The 21904-nt window shown below is 41.8% G+C and overlaps 1 protein-coding gene across 2 annotated transcripts in view; it reads right to left on the bottom strand.

Moving 5' to 3' along the window:
* Window positions 1-21904, bottom strand: part of SORCS3 (sortilin related VPS10 domain containing receptor 3) — a 541876-nt gene that overhangs the window by 302264 nt on the left and 217708 nt on the right. For both annotated transcript variants that reach the window (XM_081075409.1, XM_081075410.1), the window contains exon 3: window positions 2983-3082. In XM_081075409.1, coding sequence (XP_080931535.1) covers window positions 2983-3082 — 100 coding nt within the window. The remainder of the gene's footprint in view (window positions 1-2982; window positions 3083-21904) is intronic.

Raw genomic sequence — 21904 nt, forward strand, 5'->3', positions numbered from 1 at the left:
TGTCTACATGGGTGGAAAAGGGCAGTTCTGGGAAACTGAATATTCTGATTAGGAGAAAGTCCCTATGGAGAATATTTGTGCATTGTCAGTAGGTACAGGCTCAGAATACAATAAAAAACACTTAACAATAAATTGAAACAGAATCTACTTTCATCTTTCCTTGGATGATTCAGAAAGCACTTCAGAATCACATAGTCTCCTTATGCAATTAATTACTATTGTCATTTTTTTAAAAAAAATAATAATTCCACCGCATTCGCCTGTCATTTGTCTTCCCCCGATCTGAGTGAAGCAAATCTCTCTGCCTAGGTGACAGTGCCTCGTAGGTGGGACTTAACTGTGCTTTGGTGGTGTTTCTCAGAGAACTCAGACTAAATAGACGCAACTGTTAAGCAGGCAATCATTCCTGTGAGAATTAGCTCCAGAGAGCCCATGTCGCCCAATGAGACAGAGAAGTGAAGGTGGCATTTCTGTGCCAGTGATCTCCAAACCTCGCGTATGTCCCTTCCAACCCTCAGCATCTCCCTTAACCTTCATCTCTCACACTTCTGAGCACCTCCAGGCTATGCTAAGGGGAGTTAAAACCATCAGGAGTAGAGAAAAACAGCAAAGACCGAAAGAAACATTGTTATGAGTAGGAATCCAACAGGAAATGTACCTGACAGATGACTACCAAAATGGGTGAAAAGAGGCGTGACTCTTTCATAGACCACTTGGGGAAATTCTCATGAAGATGGCTGACCTATCATCAACATGAAAATATGGTTGACTCTATTGTGATCCAGACATAGGTCAGAGATCAGACTGAAGAGCACCCGTTATGTGTCAAACAGCCACGTCCTGCTTCTCTCCAAGTTTATACACACCCTGTGATTCCATCTGACCCCAAGTCACTGGTGTGGGATGGGAGGAGCTTGAAACTAGGAGTCATGAACCAATTGCCAACTCAGCTCATCACCAGCTGAGCGACCTGGGTGGGATATTTGCCCGCTGTGGGACTCAGCTTCCTTCTCTATGAAGGGAGAAGGGTAGAGGAAGAATTGAGATAGGTCATCACTGATTCAATTCAATCAAGTTTTATCACATGTCCATCATGGACTTGGTACCAAGCTTTAATTCAAAGTCATGAAGCAACTGTCTCAAGCCTCCAAATCAGGACTAGGTCATCAATTTTTAAATCTATGTGTCTGTATAGGAAGAAAAGGTGCAAAGTGTGGTCTGAAGCACAGAAATCTGGACTGAAAGTCGAGTCCCAGGCCCTGACCTGGCTCCTTGTTTTACCTGGCTACGTAAAGCCATTTACCTGGGCTTTTTTGGCTTCCATTTTCTCATCTGTGAAATGAGTCTATTGGTGTAGATTAAAGATTCTTAACTGAGACTCTACGAACATCTTTGGTCCATGGGTGGGATTCAAGCTATTCACAAACCCCTAAAAATTGTTTTCAAATTTTTGTGTGCAGAGGCATATTTCTAGAAAGGAAGTATAGAGCTTTAAGCACTTTTGCAAAAGAGTTGAAGTTCAAAAATGATTAATAACTGTTTGTATCGGTGAAATCTATGATTGCTCGAGCTCTAACACGCAGTAATTCAAGTAACAGTACCGAACAAAGTGAACATGGCAATGCTTTTGGACAAAGAAAAGTGAAACTACTCAGCTAAAACCAGTAACCGGTGCCTGAACAGCCATCCTGCTTATCAGGGTTTTGGCGCTTGGCTGGTGGGCACAGTGTCAGGTCTGGGGACTCCTGGAGCTGCTGGATCTTCGGGCATCCATCAGCCACACTGAACGAGGATTCACCACATCTGCTTCCACCCTTTGCTGGGGATATTTAGGGACATCGGAGGTGGAAGTGGGGAGAAGGGGTGAGGCTGAGTTGTGCTGCTAAGGATTTGAGCCAAAGCTGCTTTGAGCAGCATAATGATCAACATTCTAAGTCACAGCCTGTACTCAAGTGAGTTGGAGTCAGAGATCAGGGGCATTTGCACAACAGTTTGAAGCTCACGCCCGCCCGAGTTTACCTCACTGAAGGGAAGGTTTGCAAAACCACTGCGGAATGCAAATCAGTTTGCAAGAGAAGAGCTTGGGAGTGCCATTTTCAGCCTTTTAGAAACACTGAAATAGCCTCTTTATATGCCTGGTGTGTTTATGGGGGCCAGGTCTACCTAAGTTTCTAAACAGCAGTGCCTTCCTAGCTGGAGAAAGATCACTTCTCCCCAAAGCCGATATATTGCACAACATTTATTTCCTAAAACTGCCCATCATTCCATGGACTCCAGATCCCCTCCTCCCAGTAGGACTCCATGACAAAAGTCTGACCATATGTGATTTCATTCACATCCTGGCCGTTAAGTCAAAAGGAAAGACAGAGAAACACAGGGTCTGGCAGAGCCAGGTCGGCTCTCCTGCGCCTCAGCAGCAGCTCTGGATCAAGAGGATGAATCCAGGAGCTGCCTAGCTTTCCCTTGGCAGAAACCGATACCCTGTTTAGGAGAAGTGCTGTGAAAATAGACCAGCCAAGAGGGAGGCTGAAGAAGGAGTAAGCTCTGGAGTCAAGCTGACCCATTCCCAAATCCCAGATCTATTATTTACCTACCAAGCGCTGCCTGACTTCAGGCTAGAAAATTACAAAATCTTTCTGAGCTTCAGTTTCTTCATCTGTAAAATGTGGACAATGGTAATTTTAACCCCATAAATTCATTGTGAGGAGACATGAGATGAGGTATGAAAATCATTTACCACCTCCTTGGCACAAAGGGACCCCTTACGTGGTTATACAGTTTTACTGTTGTTGTTATTATGATTTCTATTACTACTACCAAGGCTATTGTTAGAATTACAAACAGTGTCTGTGATGACCTTGACATATAAAGCAGGCCCTCTAGAAGCCATTCCATGGCTATTGGGTTTTACTTTAATGCCTGGCCCTAGGCAGCCCTGGTACATGCAGGGAATGCGCCATACCCACTGACCTCTCCTCTTACCTTCCTTTTATTGGTGGGATTAACGTAGAGGTAACTGAGGACAGTCTTCAGACCCACTTTGTCATTCAGCTTTTCATAGGTGGTGCCATAATTCGTTGATCTGCAGATAAGAGAGAAAGGGAAAGACGGTTTTACCAGATGGGGAATTGTGTTTAAAGGAGAACCGGGCTCCACTCAGACCAGCACCTTTGTTCCCAAATCATATGAGTGCTTAAAAGTGTTTTTCAGAGATAAAAGTCCCGGTCACTTTTAGAAGAGCAATTAGACTAATGTATCTGCTCACTACCTAGGCTCTCTCACCTTTGCCCTGGCCTTTCTCAGAGACCCACTTTTCTGCCTCTTGTGAAGATGTGCTGAGAAAGGAGCTGCAGAAGAGGGCACCTCCCACGTGCCCAGCCCCGGTTCTCTGCATGGCACTGTGGAGGGGAACACGTTCCCACCAGCAGGAGCTGTGCGAGGAGGCCATAGGGAGAAAGGCTGGACTGTCACTTGAGGTCACGGAGGGGCAACCAATTTCACGCCCCCACCACTGAGCTTGAAGCAAGGGGATGTTCCGAGAGGCAGAAAGTGCAATACCTCAGAGCTTGGGGGGACCAATAGCCAAATCAGACCATGGCAGGCAGACAATTTGAGGCTTCACATAGAAACAATGGTTGTCAGAGTGAAAAGCCAATGACATTGAACTGCTTGCCAATAGTTTATCATTCCAATTATCCTGCTGACTACCTGCTGCTCATTTGGGCCTAATTTTCAGGGACCTGTCCTTATACCAAAACAGAGAACAAAGGCAGGCCAATTCCTAGGCTCCTTCCTACGGATCTCACCCTTCTGTGATGGAGGAAGGAGGGTGGGTGTCAAATAATGAGATTCAAGTAGCCAAGCTCCCTGCCACTTTTCACCTCCCTTCTCCAACCTCTGCTCCATACATACCTCCCTCCTTTTTCAAACCCCGAGTATCATCAGGTTCTCATCCTCTCTTTCTGTTACCATCTTCCTTGGCTAGACTCACATAACTTCCCCCACCTGAGCTTCAGAAAGTCACAAAGTTCAGTTTATTTTCTCTACGGTCAACTGACTTCATGGGAGCTTTCATTCTGCCTTAAATCTCAGTTCCTGACTCTGGCCATGTGCCTCTTCTAGTAACTTCCTGCCCCTGCCTTTCCCTTGAGTTTTAATCTCAAGGGAGATTAACTCTAATCTAGGAGATTAACTTCTAACTCTAATCTGCTCTTGTCCCAACCCACACAGCTTTATAAATTTAGTAGCCAAACTATGTGATGATCTTTAAGAGTTATCCACACCTCATCCAACCTGGCAAATTCCATGTTCTCCAGCTTAAATACCCATGCTCACTTCTGTTAAGACTTCACTAGCCCTCTTCCCAATCGCCACTCATCTCTCCTCTGCTCCAGAACTCATGTCCCCATCCATTATGCTCCCAAGACACACACGCGTGCCTCTTTTTGACTCTTCAACATTGTCATGATTATTTTCTTTATGTTCTGTTTCCCCAAGCACAACGTAAGCCCCTCAAGGAAGAGGAACTTCAGAGAACGTTAGGGAGAAAGGAATGAACGTGAACTTGGGGCAGGCATAGCAAAATCTCTGTTTCATTCCCAGATCTGCAGCTCTCTGGTTACGTGACCATGTGCAAGTGACTCAACCTATTGGAGCCTCATCTTTCTCACCTGAATGGTGGGGATAATTTAATCTCACAAGGCATTTGTGAGGATGCAAAAATATGACACATGGGAAACCTCCTAAAGGATGTAGGCATACTGAAATGTTAAAAACTAAATAATAGTTTTCTCTTTCCCCCAAAATGCACAGAACCAGGCATTACACATCATGGGCACTCGGCACATTTACTGAATAAACAAACATCAATATTTCAAATCCCTCCCTAGGCTACTGGCTCCACATGGTCATTGGGTCTGCTAACTTTAATAATCAGTCCCAAAATACTGACGTCTTATCTTCTGTCTCCTAACTTAGGCATGGCAATCACTCTCAAGCTTTCTCTTTGCATTTCTCTTTGCATTTATCTTTCGGACCTAGATCAGCCTCCAAGTCTTAAGGATTCTGTGTCCTAAATAGCTTAGACCACTGGTCTTTACCTCCTCACTCCAATGTTGTGGCTCGTGCATCATCATTTTTGCCACAATTTCCCAATCGGATGCTCTTCTTCCAACCTTCTCCCCCTCCCGCCATTCTCTTTGCTGTCATCAAGTTGTATTTCAACCACCCAGATCTGTCTACCTCACTCCCTGGTAGTGACTACTTACTGCCTGCGTACTGTGACATTGTATTTTCCAAGCTTAGCCTTGTAAAATCTGGCTTCAACCTCCTTTACTAGACTTGTTTCCAGCCACTTGCTCCTCTGCCCCTTTCTTTCCAGCCTTATTAAACTTTCCCAAATGTCTTATATTTTCATCTCCCTCCATTTCTGCACACATCATTCCCTTCGCCTGAGTTATCCATGCCCTGTTTCCCCTACTTGGTAAATTTCTCTCCAACCTTCAGCACCCAACTCCAATAACACCCTCCTTCCAACTTTCCTATGGGCAAACTAATTACAATTTCCTTTGTGTTCTCCTTCCATCTTGTATATATTTCTATTTTAGCATTTATCCTACTGTCTTGGTCATACCGTTTTTATTCTGGGACCTCTTCCTTGACTATCACTCCCTAAAGGCAATAGCTGTTTCTTGTAATAGCCCAGATGTCTTGCACCGTGCCTAGTACAAAGCAAATGACGCATGTATTGATTTTTGCATTGTTTTGCTTTGTCTTTATTTGCAAGAATAAATGAATGAGCGAGCTTGCCCAAAACTACAAGTTCCTGACCAACTGCTAGTGTCTAGTGGCAACTCAACACCTACCACAGCTAGAAAACACACCTGACCTTTTAGACTCTGAACACCTAGGAAGGTCTAGCAGAGTCTAGTGCCAGAGAAGGATCTATAGTTCATTCAGACTAGCATTAAGGTTAAATGGCCAATCGCCCTGAGCTCCTGTCTGACCCAGGGCAGGGGAGGAGACAGGCCACAATCACTAGAGGCTGTCAGTTGTATACTTTTATGAATCCAAATATGAATCCAATAATATACTTTTATGAATCCAATTTTTATCAAATGAACTGCTTCTTGATCTTACACTTTTAAAGGCATGAAGACATCACAGTGTAGGGAAAAAATATTGAGCTTAGAGTATGGAAATCTAGACTCTAGAAGTGATTCTGAAATGTCCTCAAAATGTTACCCTGGACAAGCCAATTCTCTCAGTCTGTGAAAGGAAAATCTAACCTGACTTTTGTTAAAATAGTTAGGCAGACTTCAGTCAGGGCTATTGCAATAGGAAGACTACAGTAATGGGGCTTGCAGTAGGAGATACAGATTGCTCTCAGCTCTGAATACAACAAGGAAAAGCCGGAACTTATAGCCAAAAAGAATGGCTGTGGTCAGCTGATAAAACATTAGTATGAGTGTAGGGTAGTTCTTTGCTAAACTCACCTGATAGGATGCTTGCTAAAGGCAGGCCAGGGTGATTAGACATCACCTGGGGCACGGTGCGTGTTGAGGAATCAGGTCAGATCTTAAGCGTGATGAGATATGGAGGATGCAGGATTCTGGCTAAGCAGACTAAGCAGGAATCTTGCTAAAACTGGGCTCTTAGGACATATCCAAGGACAGGGCCCAGTTGAAAAAGAGCTCGAGAAGCCTGATTATAGAGTATGCTCTAAAAGAGAATCTTGTCAAGCCCCATTCCATCATCAACACAAGAGGCTCCTTCTAGAACTTAAACCTTATTATCCCACCAACATAGTGCTAAGCTGTTTTCCAACTAGTGACTTTTCCTCATACTATATGTAACAAACATCTTACTTACATGAGTTAAATGCTCCCTGCATGGTCTCCCTGCATGACTTGTGTCACAACCTATTTCCTTCCAGAATCCAAATAACCCGCATCAAAGGTAGTATGCTTAGCACCACGCACAGTCTCTCTTTCTGCAAGTGTCACAACAGATTCACACTGACTTTGTTGTTTTCCAAAAGTGGCTACTGAGAGTAAGGACTTCCCTACAAAGCGTACTCCATATTTCGGCTTCCACCAAGCCTGGGGCAGTCTCTGCTCCTTCAGGCTGACAGAAAGAAGTCTCACTCACTAGAGACACCTCAAAGAGCCAATGAGCCTGTGTGACCAAAGGTGACCTGCACTCTCCTTTCCAGCATAGACTCTGCTCCCTGAGTTAGTTGATCACAGAATTCTGCAGGCCCCCTTTGTCTGGGGTGAAGGGCAGGTGGATGAGAGGCCTCGGACCCATTGCCAGAGACAGGGTCACTTAGAGGAAATAGGCTCATCTCCCCAATTTTAAAGCTAGCCTCCCAAATTTTGACAATAGGCTAAAATGTTCAGAAATGTTCAGAAAGCTGGAATCATCGCACACATGCACTGAGCACCCACCATGGGCTGGGCACTGGGCCAGATTCCATTTTGAGTTGCTCAGTACACACAGCTAACCTGGAAGATAGCACGTAATGTGTGCACAGCCTAGAGCATCCAGCCACTGCGCCTTGGCATAGGTTACTCCAATTCCAGCAGATAATTCCACTGTCATGCGCGCACCCACGTGTGTGTGTGTCCCTGTCTCTTTGTCTGTTTTATGAATTATTTCCAGCACACAGAAAAGCACAATGAGATGCCAATCATATGCCCACTACTAAATTTAATGAATATTTGGGTTCATAAACAACCTTTTCAAGTCTTTCCCTCTACATAAATCTTATCTTACACGATACATGTTCCAAAGCTTGCTTGTTTTGCCTAACATTGAGTTTTAGGGATTTATCCATACTGACACTGGGCCATAATTCATGCATTTAAACTGCTGTAGATCACTGTAGCTTATAAATAAACCACCGTCTATTTATCTTCCAACCACTGATAATTTTTTTCTTTTAAAATTTGCTATTACAGTGTTTCAATGAACATTCTTGTACATGACTTTTTTTGCATTTGTGAAGAAAAGGCTTTCTGGGGAGACATCTTAACGTGCAATTACTGCTTCATACTCTGTATAACTTCTACTTTGCTAGTTATCGACAAAATTTTCTCCCAGGAGGCTGTCCCTTCAAAGAGACACTCCCTTAGTCTCTAGCTCCAGCAGCTGGGTCGTTCTTCATTCTCAGAGCCTGAATCCATAGCTCCTGACTGGTCTCGTCCCAGTTACCTCTCTTTCCAGTGCCTGAACCCAACCGGCAGCGGGGCCCCAGAATCCTGGCTTCATGAACACCATCCCTGGTTTTCCTGTTTGCATCACTGCAGGTCACCTGTTCTGTGGCTTCTTCGCCTGCCCAGCAACCTGCTAGCTGTCTGGCTGGAGCTCCCAGCTGCCAACTGCTCAGACTACTCCCCAGGTACCTGATGCTAACTGGCAGGCTTGATGCCCTCGCTCTTCCCAGAGGTGGATGGGTCTATGCCAGGACCCTGACTCCTAGGCTTAGCCCTTCAACTATTCATGAACTCTTCTCCCATCCCAATAGGCTTCCGAAGAGCTCCGTGTAGGTGGTACATTCCAGGAGGACCACTCCAGCCTAACCTGTCATAACTCTGGTTGTTCCACAAGGCCACTTTCTCAAGGACAATTTCCAGAGTTGAGTTGTGGGTATGGAATACTTTAATCCACCCAGCAAGCGCCAACTCCTCTAGCGAGCTTCTGGGGGAGAGGCTGGTGGCAACAAGCATATGCGCTGCTATTTTTAAAGTAAAAGAACAGAAAAGAAAAACTTCCAGGCAACACAGCCAAGTCAGCTTCCCTGTAGAGCTGAGCTGGAGCTTAACACCCACATTCCCAAAGTCACATTCCTGCCAGAGGTGAGAGAATGCTGGGCGGCCCTCTGCCCGTTCCCACCAGACCTACCAGATGTTCAGAGTCAAGGTGGGAACACTGCTTTCCTCTTCCAGCCACTGCCTTCTCCTCCTTTACCACTGACACCCTTGGGCCCCTCCTCCGTCTCTGAGAAGGAACTGGGAAATTATAAGTCCTTTACTCTTTGATTCTCTTCTCAGTCCTTCATCTTCTCAATGGGACTCCCTTCTGGGTGATATAATCTAAAATTAGCAAATAACCTCAGTCATGATAGTTCATTGTCCTGTTAGCAATTATATTTTGCTTTGTGTGTTTCTTAAGATATATCTACAAGGTCTGACAATTAAGTCAGACTTCGTATATCTATGTATTCTCTATTATTTACATGTGCCAGGTACCAGGCTTTGCTTCCCCTTTCTGGACAATTATGAGTAGCTCTAGCTCAGGTTAGCAAACTTTTTTCTATAAGATGGCCAGATAGCAAATATTTTAGATTATGCCAACCTTTGTCACAACTACTCAACTCTGCCCTTGTAGATCAAAAAAAAACAACAAAAAGCGAAACACAATATATAAATGAATGGGTGTGGCTGTTTACAATAAAACTGTATATTTACAAAAGCAGGGGGTGCATAACAGTGGCCACTGCCCCATGTGATTGCAACATCAGTGGCTACTGTCACCATCACCACCCTGGCACCCACTCTGCTTTAGTCTCTAAGGAAACTTCCCAAGATCCCTTCCAGGGGCTCTGATGCCCTAACTCGCCCTTCCTGCCTGGCTGCTGTATCAGGTCAAAATGCCTGCCTAGGCCTGGCATCTAAAGTCTCCATTTTCTGTCCACTTAACATCCCATTTGCTAATACTCTCCCAATGAGCTTAGGGTGAGCAATTGTCCGCCTTTTCTCCTGTGTGACTCCCAGCTCCAGTACTCACTCATTCCATCCTGGAGACTTTTCCTACAACTTCAGCCCACACCCTCCTCTGCATTTATACTAACAGCTCCTAGTAGATCCCCATTTATTCTCTGAATATGCATATGTGCCTTTGATTCATTTCAGCAATTGCTAAAAGCTCCTTAAAAGTAAAATAACAAACAAAATGTATTTTGAAGCTCTGAAATTACAGAGCACAGCTCTTGGTAGAGAAAACAGGGAAGATACGAGCAGGGCGAAGAAAACTAGAGCTGCAAGAACTAGACGTGAGCTCAACTTCTATGACCCTTGGCTGAGACAATGGTGTTGTCATGGGGACTGAGTAAAGAGTAGTAAGACGCCTGGCCTAGCATCTGATGAAAGCCCTTGTCCCATAAGTGCTTATGGCTGTCATTTTTATGACCATCCCAGACTATTTTCTTCAAGGGAAATCACCTTGTTTTCTTTTCCTTGATTTAGACTCCTTAAACTTAACAGAGGGTGCTGCACGCAGATGAAAAATAAATCATTAAAGAATCCTTGGCCACTGTTTCCATCTGTCATTGTGATCGTACAACATGGCCAGCTGCCTGGGAATCAAAAGACAAACCATGCTTCTGAGCAACAGGCCTTGGGAAGCACCCACCAGTCATTCCCCGGAGTGTATGCCATTGATAGTCAGCAATCAAAGCCCATACGCAATTAGAGGCTTCAGTGTGTGGTGAACCATAGTCCATTCCAAGGTCAAGGTCTGCAGTTTCCCCAGCACAGCTCCAGACCAATGGCTGCCCAGAGAGTTTTTATAATTGAAATTGGAAAACCACTGATACTCCCCTCTGGCCTGTTCCACTCCTCATCTCAGGGCCAATGCCCAAAGCCACATTAACTTGTATCTTTGAAGTGGCAGAAGCCCAGCCTGACCACAAATAACCAGCCATATAACTAATTTCAGACCTCGAGCCAAAAACAAGTCATTTAAAACAAGTCATAGCTTCATTCTCCAAGTGGGTTATGGCCCCACCCTCTGCTTCAGAAAAACCACAGGCAGGCTTATGCCAAGGCAGAAGCTCACAAAGCTCTCAGTGACCTCTTCATGTTATCTGACTCCCCAGTTGCATTATCTAATCTCACAAAGAGAGGCACAATGAGACAGCGTAATTAATTCGCCTCTATGTCTTCCTGACACAGCTATTTGAATGATAGCCATCAATGGGTTCCAAATGCAGAAAACCGTAGGTTACCTTACTCTGGAAACCAGACCATGAAGAAGCCATGGCTTATAGCAGATAAAATGTAGAAGCAACAGCCACAGAATCCCAACACAGATCTAGGAGGGAAGGTTGGGGTACACGCGATTGGCCAAACATTCTGATTCTTGGTCTTTCTTTCTCCCTGTGTGAGCACTTCTGTTCTTACTGAAGAACCTCAGTTTAGACAATAGGGTTGTTGGGGTGTTATTTGAGGATTCAAAATGCCAAAATATCTCAATCCCATCAGCCAAGAGGTCTATTTGTGTCATACAAGTGAGGGGAGGAAAGAAGCCCTCCAGGGAAAAGAAAGTATGAGCAGACCCCCAAGAAGCTGTGACATCCCATATTTCACTGTACCTTTGTTCATAGAACATAATAGAATGGCAATCATTAGGGAAACTCATTAGAGGAAACACTAAATAAAATATAGTGTATTTTATACACACACATATACACACGGACACACACACACTATGTGACAGCATAAGGTAGATATCTGGAAATGTCTCTAAGACTTATTACTAAATGAAAAAGGCAATTGAATAATAAATATATTAAATATACAAATAGTATACCCAAACAAAACAATATATTTCCATTGGTCTATGTGTGTGTACACAAGTGTATTTTAAAAATTCAAGAGGAATACACAGATAACTGGTAACAGAAGTTAACTGGGTAGGAGACTGGGTTGGGGTGGGTAGCTATGGGGACCCAAGTGTATTTGTAATGTTGCAGTGTTTTAAAACAAAAAAAGTATTCATGTATCACTCCTGTAGTTAAAAATAATAGCAATAAAGTGAATTGTTACTGAGCAGTTACAATGCAGAACAGTAAATTAACACATCCGTAGAGGAACTCTATTATAGATAACGATTTGCATTCAAAAAGGCAGCCCACCATAATCATAAGAGGATTCATTTCAGAGCCAAGCAGATTTTGTTTCAAATCCAGCCTGTGGAACCTCAGGCTAATTACATAAGTCTCATGTTTCATATCTGCTCAATGGGAGTATAAATATTGCCTTCATAGGATTACTGTGAAGTTTAAATAGCCCGAATATCATGGAGTTCACTTCACTGTCGGTTGTTGGGAGACTCCATGGTAGAACAATAATGTAATCCTCGGAGGAGGAATTGTACCACATATTTCTGGGCAGACAGCAGCTGAGTTATAGTTACATAAGCAACAGTGACCAGCTAATATCATCTCATTCCCACCATATCAGCAGTAAGCTACCAAAAGGCACATGAGAAGACAGCGGCTGCTGCGCCTAATCAGAGATAGCCTCCAGCAGGTGGCCGATGCGTACAAATTAAAGTCTAGGGAAAACGGACTCAACTTTTTACACTAAGTTTTCCTGGGGAAAAAAAATAATGAGGCACGGATTAGAAGGTTCTGGACAGTTTTAGCAAGGCATCTCTGCCTGGGAAGTGGATGTTTACCATTTCCCTTTGAAATGACATGTAGCCAGTTTGGTCCCTCTGACATGCACACAGTTATGTCTGTTTGGGCACATCCAGAAACCCCAGGATAAAATGGGTAGCTGCCTAATGGAGAAATTAGAAAGCCTTCAGATAGAAAGCCTTCAGACCATCTCTCTAACCGAGAGAAGATACATTCGGTGCCCCGTTTATTTATAAATTGTTTTCTTCCCTGGGCTAAGCACCAATGCATTAATTATTTTATCAATGAATGCAAGTCTCTTCCTCATGGGAGCAGTCAGCCATGGAAAGGAGAGAACATCTTCTCTTGAGGCTATCCTCCTCCATGAAGCCTCTCATCTCTCCTGCCTCTGGTTTCCTAGCACCTGGCATCTGTGTTACTCGCAGGGAGCATTGTACCTGCTCCCTGGGGATACACATCTCTTCTCATCTGCTGTTGTTTTATGTCATTATGCATTTTTTGGTGCATGAGGCTTTTTTCTCCACAAAGAATAAGTTCTCTGAGGTCAAGTGACTACCTTGAGTATCTCTTTTAACCCCTAAAGCCTGCTGAATAATACCAGGCAGAGTAGATAAAATGACCAAATGTACTCCAGGGACTGAAATAGTCACATTCACACTGATTCCCTTCCAATGGTGGAAATGTTCTGCTGTGAGAGACTAACAACAAAGCAGATGTTCTTTTATGCTGCTCTGGTTCTATCAGTTATCCTACTGGTCATTCAGAGGAGAAAGGAAACTAAAGTCTTCCAACATCTCTCAACCCAGGAAAAACAAAGGAAAGCCCCAGACACCACGGGTGAATTACATGCTCTCCTATTTGAGGCTCTTACACCACAGTCACCCCATCTCCATATGGGCCCAGCATCCTGAGGTCTCATGTATCTCTTCCTTTAAAAGAAATAGGCATCAACTGGCATGCTACCTGCACTGTGCCAATTGTGCAACATTATTTGAACAATTGCCTTGTTGGACCCCACCTTCTACACTCTAAATGCCCTTGACAATCGACCAGAGATGTACGGCATGAAAACCAAACCCAGGTTTTTTAAGCTCTCTTCTGAAAGGCTAAGTAGGAAAAAGCAATCAGCTAGAAGTTGGGTTTATTCTCAAGTCACAGAGTAGTCTTTAAACCATCACTGTGGCCCTTAGAGTAATGCCCCTGCAGGATCTGAGGCAGCACTCACCTGAATCCCAGGTGACACAGGCTGGCTTAGTAGATTGATTCCCATGACCTTAGCTAAAAAGAATGCCACACTCTCCAGTCTTTTTAAAAGATAAAAGTACTGAAAATTTATGGTGGAAATATCATAAAATATAGAAAAGGATAATGTGCAATGTAGACATCAATTATAGCCCCACCATATAGAGAAAAACTCAGTTAATATTTTGGTATGTTGTTTCTGTAATCTGTGCTCATGTGTGTATTTACAAAATTTGGAGTCATTCTTTGTATGCAGTTTGGTGTTTTGCTTTTTCACTTAACGTTTTAAACATTTCCCCATGTTGTTAAATATCCTTTAAAAAATCATTTTAAAAGCCTTCCAACATTCCAATGTATAGATGTATCACAATTTACTTTACCTCTCTTCTTGGCCAGTGGGTTAGTTTCTGGCCAAATTTTTACATTCAATAATGTTAGTGTATATTCTTGTACATAAATCTTTGTATGCATATTTATTTGTTTCCTTAGAATAAATTCATGTAAGTGCAATTATTCATTCCACGGGTAAAAATGATCATTAAGGCTCTTGTTATAAACTGTCCTACAGAGATATCCTGGTCAATTTACACTTCTACTAACAATACATGGGAGTTTCCCTGCATTCTTCTCAACATGTGGCGTTATCATTTAGAAGTGTCTGGGCACAGGCACTGTTCTAAGCTGCCCAAAGGACATATGCCTTGGCACCAGAGCATTATAAAAATATGTGATATCTTAACTGTGTCTTCATACCAGAATATCGTATCTTTGAAAGTGGTTTTCAAACTTTTGTGATGGAGGACTCATTCATACTTCTAAAAAGTATTGAGGACCCTGAGAGATTTAATTCACATTATATCTATCAATATGTAGTATATAGAAAGGACATGTGATAAAATTTTACAAGACTTATTAATTCATTTTAAAATAAATAATAATACATAAATAACATATTACGTTGGTGCAAAAGTAATTGCAGTTTTTGCAATTATTTTCAACACTTTAAACCACCATTACCTTTGTACCTTTTAATAGGTTTATGAAAAACAACTGTTGGATTCTCGTATGTTTTCCTGCCTTTTATCTATTATGCTATCAAATAAGTCATACAGCTTCTAGAAAACTCCACTGTACACTCTTGAGAAAATGAGCATAAAAAAGGGCAAATCACTTTTTATTATTTATTAAAAAATAGTTTTGACTTCATGAATCCCCTAAAAGAGTCATGCACATGTCCTAAGGGTCCTAGGACCTCACCTTGAGAACTGCTACTCTAAGCCAACCAACTACTGGATCCCAAGAGGATTGACACTTACAAAAAGTTTTCAGTTTTTTCTTTTAATTAAAAAGTATGGATGTCTCACCGGTCTCCCCTCACTTCAAACACTGTTCTTGTCCAGACCCTTTCAAATTCAATTCCCGCCTCCTGCGTGAAGCTTCCTCATCTATCCTGTCCTCCAGTGATCTTCCTTTTCTCTGATACCCCGTTGTTTTTATGTCACGGTAGCACAATCTGGCCTATGCCTCTGATATCCACAGTCTCTTGGCCCCACCAAAACTGTAAGCTTCTTGAGGTCAGGGATCAAGTCTTTGGCATACACTTGTGCTCAGTAATTGATTTCTCGGAAGAGCATCATCCTAAATCACTGTGGCATTTAAGTGACTGACATTTGCATAGTGTTCTATACAAAACACTTTCTTTTGAAATATTTCATTTAGTTCTCACAATGACCCTTTGGCACAGGTATTTTATCTTTGTCATAAAAATGAAGAAACAGACTCAGAGAAGGTAAGTGAAAGTAAATGACAGTGCTGGATCTTGAGCCCTGGTCAACTGATTCCAAATTCCACATGCTCGACTAGAATGCTTGTTTTTTTTACTGAAGCAGTGGTAACTGAGCTTCTGCTTCACAAGGTGTCACATGGTATGGGTTTCACGGACTCGTCCTTTCAGGGGATTTCCCAAGGCATTTCCCAGCAGGAGGCATTCAAGATAAGAAAAGGGAGCATGTCTGCAGTCAAAATTAGGCTGCAATTCCTATTCTCCCAGTTACTAGCAACATGACACTGGGCATATTGTCTTATCTTCCGGGGCCTCAGTTTCCCCATCTCTAAGATAGGAATAACCATTGCCACCAGGAAGGGTTGTTGGGAGAACCTTGACACACTTTCACTCCTTCCTAAGTCCATCTTACCACCAATCCCTACTTCCCCTCTGGAAAACAAGAATGACTTCATGTAATGAAGACAGGTACTTCCTATAGTGTGAGCAATCTATTAAACAGAAAGATATTTTACCCCAGACATCTAGATCTAGGGTGTTTGGAACATAAAGGGTGCAGAAGCCCAGGCCAAAAGTACAAAAGTATCACTGAAAAGAGAAGACAGTTTTGTTTGTTTTTGTTTTTGTTTGTTTACCAAAAGACCAATGCATGTGAAAGCCTGTAGGGACATTGGCTCTGGAAGCCAGTCCCCCCTCAGCCCTCTCCCTTGAACATACCCAGACATTTCTCAGGCCCATGTTTTTTCAAAGATGCTGGAACTCAGCAGCACCTTTCTTGAGATGGGCTGGCCCCCTGAAGGAAAGGTAGTGCTCAATTAGGCAAGTTGAGGTGTTAAGAAGAACCAGATACCTGCTTGGGAACAGAGTGTTTCTTAGCCCATTAACAAACACCAGCACTGGCAGTGACATGATGCTATTAACTGTCTCCAGTGGCTCAAACTTAAACATTTGGCAAGCCTATAAGTTCTGGTCTATTGGGTTTCCAGAATCTCCTTGTTAGACATTCCTTGTCCAATCAAAAACAATAATTCACAGTTCCATTACTCTCTTCCTTTGTAAAATGAGAGGGTTGAAATTAATGATCTCAAAAGTCCCTGCCATCTCCAACCTTCTGTGCATCTGATCAATCTCCAAGTGAATTCTGGTTGCTTCCAAAATATGTATCTATGTTCTAAGGATGCAAATCTACCATCACTGAAGGCCACTGAGGTTTTGCAAAAGTGCCCAAGCCAGGGCATGTCTCTGGAATAAGTGTTCAGCTTCCCAAAAGTCTATCAACCTATGGATGACCTAATTTAGGCACCTATGGGTATGCTGTCAGAAAGACTCATTGGGAAGACAAGACTATCTTTCATTGAATAACTAGAAGACAGGGCATGAGTGAGCCCTGAAGTCCAAAGGATGACACACCTCATTTTAAATACAACACATGGACCACCAGGAAATTATGAGCAAAATGACATAGCACAGAGTGACATGTGATACAGTCCCCTCCCGGAAAAAATTAGAGAAGGGAGAAGCTTGGGGAGGGAAGTGGCGATTAGGGAAGGGGCTCAAGAACACAATTAGATAAAACTCTGTGAAGACAAGGGCCCTACTGAGTCCCTAGTGTCCATTCCCTGGCATTCAATCACTATTTTTAATAAATAAATGAATGAATAAAGGATAAATGCATAGGGAGTAGCTCGACTAAATGCAATAGGATAGCAGAGTGGTTCAGTGCGTACATTTTTTGAGTTGGAGACATGTTGGTTTCAAGGCCTGGCTCCACATCCCTCACTAACTATGTGATCTTGGGCAAGTCACTTTACGTCTTTGAACTTCAGCTTTCTCGTCTATAATATAGGCGAAATTATCTTAACTAAGAACCTTGCAGGTTTGAGAACATAATGAAGAATCAATGAGGAAATGCACACAAAGCATTGCTCACAATGTCAGGCACGTTACAGGTTCTTAATAAATAACGGCCATAATTAATAGGATGATAATGGTGATGGTGGTGATGGTGATGATGGTGATGGTGATGAAGACAATAACAGTGCTAGAAGACTCAGAGAAAAGAAAGGAAGACTCAATGGAAGGGGTGAGCCTTAAGGAAAAAGTAGAGTATTGGGAGCCCGAAGGAAGACAAATCATGTCCAAAGGCTTGGAACCTGAAACACGCAAATATTTTCAGAAGATTATTAGGAGATGGGCCAAAACTGAAAGAAATGTTCTTACACAGGCAGAAAAGGGGGCAAGATTATATAAGCTGAATATCTGCTAAGGAACGTGGACTTTACCTTATAAGCAATGGGGGCCTCAAAGGTTCTTGAATAGGGTAGGGACATGATAAAAGCCTGTTTGGACAGATTAACCTGTTGGTGATGTATATGATGGATCGGTGAAATATATTCTCCTGAAGGTAGAAAGACCTATCAGGAAACTATCTCACCAACCTGATGACAGTAGGTTGTAAGAAATGAAAACCGGATAGAGAGAAGAACCATAATCTGTTCATTGGACATAGGGCAGAAATGAAGGAGAAGGATCAGGTGAAGAAAGCTTAGAGACTCCAAGCCTGAGTGCCTAAGAGAATAGTGTTACGATTGACAGAAACAAGAATGAAACCAACATCTCTGGAACAGATTATAAATTTTACTTTTTTTTATAAATTTATTTAAAAAAAAGAAAAAGAAAAAGAAACACATCCTAGGCTAAGTTCCCTAGAATCAGAGCCTGAGTCTGTTATTTGGAAGCTCAAGAATAATTGATGGAGTGCTTTTAGGCAAAACCTTACAGAAGAGAGGGAGGCAAGATGGGGAAGGTTCAGCAGACAAGCAAGGATGTGGCTCCAGCTAAAGCCTGATCCACAGGGGAGCTGTGGCGCATAAATCTCACCACATACTTGACCAATTATAAGGCAAGGGGTCAGGCTTTTGTGTTCCATACCAGCCAGTCACTGGTCATTCCAGATGTGGGAACGTGGTGACCTCTATAGGGGGTCACCACTCCTCTTGTAGCAGCGATGGGTAGGGAATGTTAACCTGAAGCTTTGCACATAACACTTAACAAATGCCTTCTATTACTATTATGAAGGTTAGCATTAAGAAGATGACATGATGTTCCATATATTTGGTGGATGAAAGAAAACAACTTTGGACAAATACAGTTCTCTGCCCTTGCACAGCCTCTGTACAGGAGTATAATTCACTTCCCCTCCATTTCCTGACCTTATTTGTGTAAGCAGCAGAAAGCTAAGTAGTTGTCATTTGCTGGGTTTTCAGCATTGGCCATGCAATTCATCAGAGGTGCAAGAGCATGAAAGAAAAGCTAGGCAAGGTTTCTAAAAGTGTGTGTGTGGGGCGGGGGGGATAAGTTCTTTCTATGTTAAGCATTTAAATATGGATCGGAAAACCTGGCATGGATACTCCACTTCTTGAAGCCCGTGACATTCATTGCTGGTTCATACATTCTGGCCTGGGGCCCTCTCTCCTGCATGGAGCCTATCTGTAACGCTATTCTAACACTTCTAGGGATCTTTATGGCTGAATTTTCCTTTTATATGGCAGGAATCTCGCTGAAAGGGTGTGTGTAAATTTAATGTTACTTTTAATGTTCCAGGTAACCTGAACTCTCTGTTTAAAAGCTGTATACTAAATCTTGTAGCAGAGAATCACACCCAAATGCATATTTCCTCCAAAATATCAGCTCTAACATAAAACATGCTCGCATTTTATAGGAAGCTGCTGTTTCATTCTTTAACCCAGGAATCAATCAACACATGTTTATTGAGTGCCTATGATGTGAAGGGCACTATGCTAGATGCTGGAAAAACACAGCCTGTCTTGGGAATAGTAAATAGATATTATGGCCAGAGAACAAAGCAACTGTAGGAGTAGGAGAGCTGCATATGCATTTCAGACATTGTGTACATTGCGGTAGCTAAGAAAAATAGCAAATGCCAATAGCAAATGCAACATTTCAGTGACAACACTATGCTAAAAGTTGCTCTGCTCTATTCAGTGATTTGGAGACCCAGGGTCATTTCACAGAGATTCTACTATCCTGTAGATCTTAGGAATTCTCAATTGAACAGATGGTTGGGTAAATGAGTGAGCATGGAGAATGCTGCAAGCAGTGTTTTGATCTAGTATCGATGTGGCATCCATCACTTCCATCCCATTCCATGGGACAGAATTTAGTCACACGGTTATATCTCAATGAAAGAATGTAGTCTATCTGTTTGTCCTGGACTGAGATGAAACATATGTAGTTAATATCAAATCAATCTTTGCCACAGGAACATCATGTGGAAGTTTCAGAACTTTCAAATGAGTATTTTGTCTTATGCATAAAAGACTGACCAGCTAATGACTTCTTGCTCCCAACAAGATCTGAGCTCACTTGAGACACTCAGAAACACACCCCACCCACCAAAAGAACAGGAATAGAATTTTTCGATTACCCATTCATTTGCCAAATAGTTATGCAGTGACTATGATGCTATGAGGCTCTGATGCTTGCCTGATGTTCTAGTAGATGGTCAAAACACAACAATAAAAGGAAAATAAAATGCGTTGGGAACTTTATATTAACATAGGTATTTTTTGGTTTTCCCCAAGATATCAAATTTTAAAAATCTAGGTTCTTTCAATGTCCTTTCATGATAGATAAAATAAACAAGCAAGAAACAAAAACAAAAAATCCACAACTGTCAACACACTGAGTATGGAAGGAATATAATTCAACATAATAAAGTCCACATATGACAAGACCACAGTTCATGATATTACTGATGATTACTCAATGGTGAAAAGTTGAAAACTTTTCCTCCAAGACCAGGAACAAGACAAGGACTCTCATTAGTCTTACTCCATATACTACTGAAAGTCCTGGCTAGAGCTAAAAGGCAAGCAGGAGAAATAAAAGGCATCTAAATTGGAAAAGAAGTAAATTTGCCTCTGTTTGCAGATGACATGATCTTATATGTAGAAACCCCTCAAGATTCCAACAGAAAACTGTTAGAATGAATGAACAAATTCAGTCAAGTGGAGGATACAAAATTTATATTTAAAAATCTTTTGTATTTCTATATACCAACAATGAACTATCAGAAAGACAAATTAAGAAATAACCCCATTTAAAATTGCATCAAAAATAATAAACACTAAGGAATAAATTTAACCAAAGAGGTGATAGATCTGTTGATTAAAACTATAAGACATTCATGAAAGACACTGAAGAAGACACAAATAAATATTCTTTTTTTCATGGATTAAAAGCATTAATATTGTTAAAATGTCTGCACTACCCTCTTTAGTGATCTAACGAGATTCCATGCAAGCCCTATCAAAATTCCAAAAGTATTTTACACAGAAATATAAAAAAGAATCCCAAAATTCATATAGAACAACAAAATACCAGAAATAGCCAAATCAATCTTGAGAAAAACAAATAAACAAACAAAGCTGGAGTTATCACACTTTCTTATCTCAAACTATGTTACAAAACCATAGTAATCAAACACTATGTTATTGGCATAAAACAGACACATACATCAATGAACAAAATAAAGAGTCCAGAAATAAACTCATGCCTAAATGGTCAATTGTTTACAAAGGAACCAAGAATATACCATGGAGAAAAGAATAGTTTCCTCAGTGAATGATACTAGGAAAATTGGATAGCTACACGCAAAAGAATAAAACTGGACCTCTTACAAAAATACACAAAAATCTACTCAAAATGGATTAAAAACTTGAAAACAGAAGCTTTTGGTTTGATATAGGACTATATCAAAGAACAGCATAGCAAAAGGAACCATGAACAGAACAAACAGGCAACCAACTAAATGGGAGAAGATATTCACAAACAACACCTCTGATAAGGGACTAATATCCAAAATATATAAAGAACTCATACAACTCAACAAGAAGAAAACAACAACCCAATTAAAAAATGGCAGAGGACCTGAACAGACACTTCTCCCAAGAAGACATACAAATGGCCAACAGATGTACAAAAAAGGACAAGACAAACAAACGAGAAACAAAAACTCATAGACACAGACAATAGTTTAGTCGTTACCAGAGAGTAAGGGGGGTGAGGGGTGGGAGATGAGGGTAAGGGGGATCAAATATATGGTGATGGAAGAACTGCCTCTGGGTGGTGAACACACAATGGTATTTATAGATGACGTAATACAGAATTGTACACCTGAAATCTATGTCATTTCACTAACAATTGTCACCCCAATAAATTTTTAAAAAGTGCTCAACTTCACTACCTATTAGAAACATGCAAATTAAAACCACAATGAGATATCACCACACACCTGTTAGAATGGCTGTTATTAACAAGACAAGTAATAACAAATGTTGAGAGGTTGTGGAGAAAAAGCAACCCTCATCCACTGGTGATAGGAATGTAAATTGGCAGAGCCACTATGGAAAACAGTATAGAATTTCCTCAAA

This window comes from Rhinolophus hipposideros (genome assembly GCF_964194185.1).
Source record: "Rhinolophus hipposideros genome assembly, chromosome: 15".
Classification (NCBI taxonomy): Eukaryota; Metazoa; Chordata; class Mammalia; order Chiroptera; family Rhinolophidae; genus Rhinolophus; species Rhinolophus hipposideros.